This window comes from Silurus meridionalis, chromosome 26, assembly GCF_014805685.1.
Source record: "Silurus meridionalis isolate SWU-2019-XX chromosome 26, ASM1480568v1, whole genome shotgun sequence".
NCBI lineage: Eukaryota > Metazoa > Chordata > Actinopteri > Siluriformes > Siluridae > Silurus > Silurus meridionalis.
The window spans coordinates 12,369,110-12,377,447 of record NC_060909.1 but is presented as its reverse complement, the minus strand read 5'-3'; the positions used below and the strand labels follow the sequence as shown (position 1 = coordinate 12,377,447).

At 46.4% G+C, this 8,338-nt stretch overlaps 1 protein-coding gene across 4 annotated transcripts; it reads left to right on the top strand.

Moving 5' to 3' along the window:
* The first annotated feature begins 2,823 nt into the window (after positions 1-2,823).
* LOC124380119 (transposon Tf2-1 polyprotein) lies at positions 2,824-5,129 on the top strand. 4 transcript variants are annotated; one of them, XM_046840885.1, is made up of 3 exons: positions 2,824-2,952; positions 3,334-3,478; positions 4,913-5,119. In XM_046840885.1, the coding sequence occupies exons 1-3, from the start codon at positions 2,890-2,892 to the stop codon at positions 4,993-4,995; spliced, it is 291 nt and encodes a 96-aa protein (XP_046696841.1). In that variant the 5' UTR covers positions 2,824-2,889; the 3' UTR covers positions 4,996-5,119. The 4 variants fall into 4 exon arrangements, 2 of the variants coding, with proteins under 2 accessions (XP_046696841.1, XP_046696840.1); XR_006924610.1 differs by lacking the exon at positions 3,334-3,478 and having other exon boundaries at positions 4,890-5,129; XM_046840884.1 differs by having other exon boundaries at positions 3,334-5,012.
* The last annotated feature ends 3,209 nt before the right edge of the window (positions 5,130-8,338 follow it).

Below are 8,338 nucleotides of genomic sequence, written 5' to 3'. Positions count from 1 at the left end.
TTTTAAGATGGGAAACTCTTACCCTAAGCCTGAGCCCGAAGAAACGCCTTCGTTTTGGATGCAACGTTGTGGTTTAACATACTATGTTACTCCTTATCTTGACAATTTAGCTGGATGGACTGAGGTAACTCCTCAGATTCCACCGTACCCTCGTGAAGGTACATTTGATCCTGGTTATTTAGCCTCCGCTTATCGCATGATTTATGAAGGTATTGGTGATCCTCAATGGGAAAACTCTTACATGGAAGAGTCCTATGGACGGTGGTATGACATGAAAAAGATATGGGACACTCCCTGATCCCCCACCATGGAATGCAGCATGTGTGTGGGTAGCTAAACCTTCTGGAGTACAGGTTACTCCGCCCTCACCTTCAGCCTTGAAGGACATTATTGGCCTTTTGCCATCGCCAGATAAGCCTCTGCCTTTTGTTGATATGTTGATCAAAAGCTCACGAAATTGCCAGTTGACTGGTGCAGATTATAGGTTTATCTTGCAGAATAAATTAGGAGATAGCTATAATGAGGAGATGCTGGTTCAACATGTCCCTGTGTTGAGTCATGAAAATGATGAAGTTGTTACTGAGGTAAAAACTAAGACAGAAGGTGGAGGGGATGAGGAAGCGCGCGGCGCAAAGAAAAAATCAACTAAAGTAAAGTCAACCTTGTTCTGGAAAGATAACCCAAGAGCCCTGACCATGTTAAAAGACCAACTAACTAAATACTTGTTGTCTATTAAACAAGCAAATCGTGATTTATCTCAGGTCACTAACTGTAAGCAAGAAAAACGAACCAGCATCTGGCTTCTTTAACAGATTCAGCCAGGTGTGGCAACACTTAGGTGGTCTCGATCTGGTACAAACCGATTCTAACCCTTTATTTCTGTCCACTTTTTTGTCCAACTGTCGCCCTGAAATACAGGATGCTCTGAAACATCATTGGAGTGATAGAAACAACTTGACTGTCCGGGCTGCTGGAGAAAAGGTTAGAACTTTAGAAGGGATGGTTTATTGGACGTTAAGAAGAACCAAGCATGTTTGTCAGTTGCAGCGGCCTACCCCCAGAGGTGGGGAGGAAGAGGTAGAGGAGAGGATGAATGATCGTAAAACAGGGAAGTGTCATTATTGTGGAAAGGAAGGACATTGGAGAAGGGAGTGTAGAAAGAAGCAGTGGGATGAGCAAAACAGGGAGTGCAGTTGCCCCCTGACTGATCAGCCCATGCAGCCTGGACCACAATAGGGCTGCCTACAGAGTCATGAGACCCCGGCCGTTTCTATGTTGCATCTCTCCTTCACCTCCCCGAACAATGGAGAACTACCTGTGGTAACTTTAACAGTAGCAGAAATCTCATATCTTTTTCTGTTAGACACAGGAGCCACATTGTCCTCTGTGGGAGGAACTATGAAGGGCCTTTATCAACACGGTCAGCTAACTCTGTGGGAATTGATGGGGTCCCTTTCACTTCCTCTTTCACCACACCTTTAGCTGTTTCCTGTCCTTCTGATCCTTCTCTGTCTTTCACACATTCTTTCGTGTATATGCCTGACTGTCCTTTTAACCTTTTAGGCCGAGATTTGATGGGTCTCCTGGGGCTTTCTATTGTTTTTAATGGTTCTAACATGACCGTTCAAACTGCAGAACAATGTGCACCTGAAATATATGCTCTCTCCCAGTCGATTCTTCCACATGACCTTGCAGCTGCGAGCACTACTAGCGTCCTTGCTCCCGTTTTGTTATCTGTTGACTCCTCTCTGTGGGCTGAGCACAAAGATGAGGTGGGTCTTGTCTCCTGTCCTCCATACGAGGCCAGGGTAAAACATTTGACACCTGTGTTTGTTAAACAGTATCCTTTATCTCCTGAAAAAACTAACGGCATTGACTCTATTTTGAATTCTTTTTTACAACAGGGAGTGGTCACCCCGTGCGTCAGTCCTTACAACACACCGGTTAATCCAGTGCCAAAACCAGACGGTTCTTGGAGATTCACACAGGATTTGCGAAAAATCAATGAGTTAATCATTCCAGTTGCACCAATAGTCCCTGATGTTTCTTCCATCATAGCCTCAATACCGTGCACACACACTGTGTTCTCTGTGATTGACCTTTGTTCTGCTTTCTTTAGTGTTCCAGTAGGAAAAGAGACTCAGCCACTCTTTGCCTTCACGCACAGGGGGCGGCAGTACACATGGACCAGGTTGCCACAGGGATACATTGATTCTCCCGCGGTCTTCGCGACTACGGTCAAGAACGCCTTGTCAAGCCTCTGTCTACCCCCTGATTCTGTTGTCCTACAATACGCTGACGATCTCCTGGTAACTGGCACTGACTATGACACCTGTCAGGCTGCCACCATAGCTCTTCTGGAACACCTTGCTACAAAGGGTTTCAAAGTTTCCAAGACAAAACTGCAGTTCTGTCAGAACACTGTCCGATATTTGGGCTATGAACTGTCACAGGGCTCAAGAAAATTGACTGTTGAGCGAATCAAAGTCATCATGGACACTACACAGCCTGAGACTAAACAGGCACTACAGGCTTTCCTAGGCCTCATCAACTACTGCCGTCAGTGGATTCCAGACTGCTCTCTGTACGATAAGTGTCTGCGAACTGCTGTGAGACATTCTGATCCTTCTACTACACCGCTGACATGGACTTCAGAAATGCTGACTGCTTTCGGGCCCTGAAACGTGCCCTGTGCACGGCTCCGACGCTGGGACTGCCCAATTACAGCCTCCCATTTCACCTGTATGTGGCAACTCAACCCGGAACAGCGTCCGGTGTTCTGGCTCAGGAGCATGGGGGCATGCGACCTTGTGCGTTCTTTCCAAATCTCTAGACTCTGTGGCTCAGGGATTGCCTGCCTGTCTTCGTGCCGTTGCCTCCTGTGCGCTGATGGTAACTGATGCTGAGAAGATCGTTTTGTCCCATCCCCTGATTCTGCACACCTCACATCAGGTAACACAGATATTACGTAATCTCAATACACAACACATGTCTTCACAGCGTCGTTCAGGGTATGAAACTGTTCTATTAGCTACTGAAAACCTGTCCATTCGCCCTACCTCTTCTCATGACACTGTAGCTCATGCCTTACAGCGTTTATTGAATTCACAGGATGACTGCGGGCAACCTGACCACGATTGTCTGACTGCCATTGTTAATGACACCAGTATCAGACCAGATCTCTCCTCTGTTCCCCTACAGACAGGACAAGCTTTGTTTGTTGATGGTTCCTGTTCCAAACCTAGTGATGGTGTATATCTATGTGGTTACTCTGTCTGCCAATTGCCTAACAATGTTCTGGAATCTTTCTCTCTTCCCTTTTCTTCTGCGCAGGCTGCTGAGCTATACGCCCTTACACGCGCCTGTGTCCTGTCTGCTGACACTGATGTCACTATCTACACAGACTCACGCTATGCTTTTGGGGTTGCTCATGATTTCGGTAGGATTTGGCAATCTCGTGGCTTCACTGCCGCCGATGGTAAGCCCATTTCCCATGCGTCACTGGTACAGGATCTAATAACTGCCTGTCACCTGCCACGTTCTTTGGCTATTGTTAAAACCAGGGCTCACTGTTCTGGTGACACGGACGAGGTCAGAGGTAACAGCCTCGCCGATCGCATGGCCAAACAAGCTGCAGCCTCACGTCCGCTGCCGCCAGACTTATCTCCAGCAATGGTGTCTGTTAATACCATGATCAGTGCTGTTTTACCTGACATGGATTTACCTTCCCTACAGGCCTCAGCTACTGATGCTGATCGCGCCTTCTGGGCAAATCAGGGTTGTACCGGTTCCACAATTTTGGTCGATGGTCAGGGTCGTCTTTGCCTTCCACGTCATTGTACGCCTTTTCTCGTCCGCGAATTTCATGGTCCCACTCATCGCGGACGAAGAGGGGTATTACATGACCTAACTGAAAATTTCTGTATAGATCACTTATACACAGATGTAAACAACATACTAAACAGATGCTTAACATGCGCGCAAAACAACATCTCCAAACCAGGTGCCATACATCAACATCTTCCCACCCCTGAAACACCGTTTCAGGAATGGCAGATTGATTTCACACACATGCCCAGACAAGGCCCTTTCAGATATCTTTTGGTAATGGTGGACAAATTTTCCCGGTGGGTCGAAGCTTTCCCCTGCAGCAAAGAGAACGCTAGAATAGTGGTTCAGAAGTTAACTACGGAAATAATTCCAAGATATGGTATCCCTGTAGGAATTGATTCTGACAAGGGAACCCCATTTACCTCCAAGGTCACCCAGCTTTTGTGTCAAGAGTTAAAAATCAATTGGCATTTCCATATTCCATACCACCCGCAATCATCAGGTATTGTAGAACGAGCCAACCGCACAATCAAGGACAAAATTCGAAAAGCCATGCACGCATCAGGCTCGAAGAATTGGCTTCATGCCCTTCCGCTGGTTTTAGCAGATATGCGCATGACAACTCAAGTGGCTCTCGACCATTTGTCACCGTATGAATTAGTGTTGGGACGACCTTTTCCCCTTCCATGGCGTCGAGGAAAACAGGCTTTGGGTACAGGGGATCTAGATGTGCATCTCAGCGAATACGCTGCAGGGTTGCTACAAACATTGGATGACTATTGGACACGGGTAAGTGAGAAAAAAACACAAATTCCGACAGAAAACACTCATCCCTTTAAGGTAGGGGATCGGGTTTTGGTAAAGAAATTGGACAAAATGGGGACACCACTGGGTGAAACCCCCTACAGTGCCCCTGCAGACGTAATTGCTGTAACACGCACGGCTGTGCTAACTGATCTTTTTCCACAGTGGATCCACGCTGGACGAGTGAAGCACGCTCCCAATTAAAATGAAGTTGTAACAATTTGTATTTGACTATGTTCTTTTGTATGCCCTAGTAACCATTAGAGACCATCCGTAGACCTTGTTCCTCCACAGACTGAGGGTAAAATCTCGCCCTGGACACCAACGTCGAACCGCAGACACTCTGGTGCAGGCTTATAGAACACAAACCACACCGCTGGACGTGTCGGAAGAAGCTAGGTGGGGAACAACAACCTCTGCTGGACAAAGACACGGCCAGTGACCAGTATGGCCGCTCTTACTAATACTACTGTCCATGCTTGGGACAGGGTTACCCGTCAAGCACATCCACATGACAACAAGTTTAGGAACCTGATTATACTTAAATCATTTATTATTAAGTATAAAAGAGGGGATTGTGAGAATGTATTTTATATGCGCTTGCATGTGCCTGAGAATGAACTAATTGTACCAAGATTTATGTTGCTAAAATGTTACTCCACAGCTTGATTAGGCAGGAGTAGTTGAAGGTCACCGAACATGTTTCTGTTTTTCACGTGTATATTCTGTTCCTCCTTACACATACCTATGTCTTAGTTGGCTTTAAAATAACAATGTTGTTTAATGCTGAGCCTGGGTACAGCACGAAAAGCACATAGGAGAAGATTATGTTCTGTTTTCTTACAACGAACATCTGTGTTCACTACCTGTGTTTACTACCTAGTCAGATGCTCATCTCGCGAGAAGGGACGTTGACTCCCTCCCATTGCGCAATAACCCCGCCTCCGTGGCGCCTTTGTTGCAAAGCTGTGTGTATAAATACTTTGTTCTGATACATTTTTTTGAACAGTGATCATGAATAAACCAGACGTGATTTGATTCGTGTGGGTTGTTCTTTCATTGTTCTGAGGCACCTCTACAGTGTGGCAAAGAGAGAGCATAAGGACCTGAGGGGAAAATCTTCCTAACACTGGGGTTTGCTAATTTCTAGTGCCAGTTAATCCAGGGCTTCAGCTTGGTCTTTGCTAAAAGGGAAGGCCAAGGCCATTACATGGACCCCAGAGGCTGAGGAGGCCTTCAAGGAGCTGAAAGGGAAGTTTGGTGTCGCCCCCTTCCTACAACACCCAGATCCCCAGCTCCCATTCATAGTGGAGATGGATGCTTCCTTCACCAGTGCAGGGGCCGCCTTGTCCCAACAGTTAGGTACCCCATCATGGCTCCAGCCCTGTGCCTTCTTTTCAAGAAAGTTTTCCCCTGCGGAGCAGAATTATGACATTGGGAACCGGGAACTCCTTGCCATCAAACTAGCACTCGAGGAGTGGTGGCACTGGCTGAAGGGGGCTGTGCACCCCTTCACGGTAATAACCGACCATAAGAACCTCCAGTACCTATGAGAGGCCAAACAGTTGAACCCCAGGCAGGCAAGATGGGCATTGTTCTTTAACCGCTTTCATTACACCATCACTTACTGTCAGGGCTGGAAGAACATCAAGGTGAATGTCCTTGGAACCCTGTCCCGGATTTATGGTCCTGACGAATCTACGGACCTCGAACCCAACATACCTCCCAAGCTTATCCTCTGCCCCATCATCTAGGAGTTGGAGGAGGAGATCCAAGCCAGTATAAACCTTCCCCAGCAGGGTGCCTGGAGGGAAGGACGTTCGCCCAGAGTCATGCCGGCAGGCTTTGCTCAAATTTATCCATGAAAGCCCTGATTCTGGTCACCGAAGCATGCTGCTGGTGGGCTGGAATGAGCGGGGAGATCGCTCGGTTCATCCAAGGCTGCACAGTCTGCACCATGTCAAAGACCCCACGACACCTACCCGCAGGGAAGCTGGTCTTGCCAATCCCGCAGCGGCCTTAGTCACACCTGGGTGTCGACTTTGTCACCGATCACGTGCATCTTTGTGGCAGTGGACTGTTTCTCCAAAGCCTGTAAGCTGGTTCCCCTTTCGTGGCCTGCCCACAGCTCTTGAAACCGCAGAGGCCTCCCTGAGGAAATCATGTTGGACCAGGGATCTCAGTTTACAGCTCACGTGTGGAGGGCGTTCTTCCAGCTCCTTGTGGTGACTGTCAATCTGTCCTCTGGATATCACCCTCAGACTAACAGACAGACAGAACGCAATATTCAGGAACTGGGACACTACCTACGGTCATACTGCCACCAGGACCACGCTGCCCACCCCAACCGCCCTGCACCATAGGGCCGTGGGCACCCCAGGCACCGTGTTTGGGCTGTGAGAGCCACCCCAGGGAAGGCGTGGCTGGTGGTTTCCTGGAGCGGCCCACATATAAACCACCTTCACCTGTTTTCCATCATCTCATTCCCTACGTAAAGCCCACGTTAACACTCACTCACCGTCCGTTCTACAGTTTATCCTGGACTACCCATGCTAAGGACTATACCGGTTTTACGGTACTGTTGCTTCCTATCTGTTGTTTGTTCACCAAAGTCTAATAAACCACTTAAGTGTTACTCCGGTTTCTGTCTCTTGATCCCTGCGTGACAATGACTCATTAGCACACACGTTTTACTTACAATGCATTTATTTTTACATGAATTATTAATTTAAACTTTATTAATGATTACTTTTTTATTATTATTTCAACATGTATCATGTATTATGTTTGGTTTACTAATTTATTATTCCCTGGTTAATTTCTTTTTTTACTAAATTATTTTCTTTTCTCACACATTTGTTTATATGATTTCATTCTTTTTTTAATAAATTTAGTTTCACAAAGAGGCCATTTCTGTCTGCATTTTTACACATGAACTCCTATGTGCAACATAATGTGGCAATTCTTTTTTGTTTTTGGTGTGTTGGGTTTTTGCATAAGAGCATATCTCACACACAATCACAAACACACACGAAAACAACATAGCCGGCTTTACAAAAGTCGATTTTGCAGAGGCTGTGTGTCTGAAATGAAGGCAGCAGTGGTATTTGTGCTCAGAGATGGATTTCCGTGCGGCTGCAGCAGACCTTGAATGCTAAAGCACAGAAGTGGCGCATTTTCCCAATCATCACCCCGAAAACCGTTCAGCATCTGATCAGCAGGGGTCTGAATCACTGCTACCTGCCATCACACGGCCAGCTGGCATCGTGGCTGTCTCTCTCTTTCACACACATACACACAAATTTTCCAGTCTCTGGATGTAGATCAGCCTCTGACAACACACATGCAAAAGAGAAAAAAGTAGCAAAAAAACCCCTCTGAACACAATTCACTCTGATTGTTACACACAGCAGGATGCTCAGATGCATGTTATTGCTAAATCAAAATCTTATTTTTTTGCATAACATGCACATTAATAACACATGGCACGTTATAATAATCTAACAGTAGTATCAACTTTGTTATTCTCGAATGTAACACCAGATCTGATGCAATGCAACTAAACTCTTATAAGTTTTACCATCGAAACCCCAGGTTTAACGAGATCACAGAGAGCTGACAATTCAAGCCGTGCAGAGAATGGCTTGTTGATGCAACATTTATTTTCTGTCTTTACATTTATCTCATGCTGCAGTTATGCTTT

Coding starts and splice junctions, on each gene's coding strand:
- LOC124380119 (XM_046840884.1), top strand. CDS start 2,890: ATGGTAACTGATGCTGAGAAGATCGTTTTGTCCCATCCCCTGATTCTG. Junction 2,953..3,333: donor TTCTGCACACCTCACATCAG/GTAACACAGATA, acceptor TCTTCTGCGCAG/GCTGCTGAGCTATACGCCCT.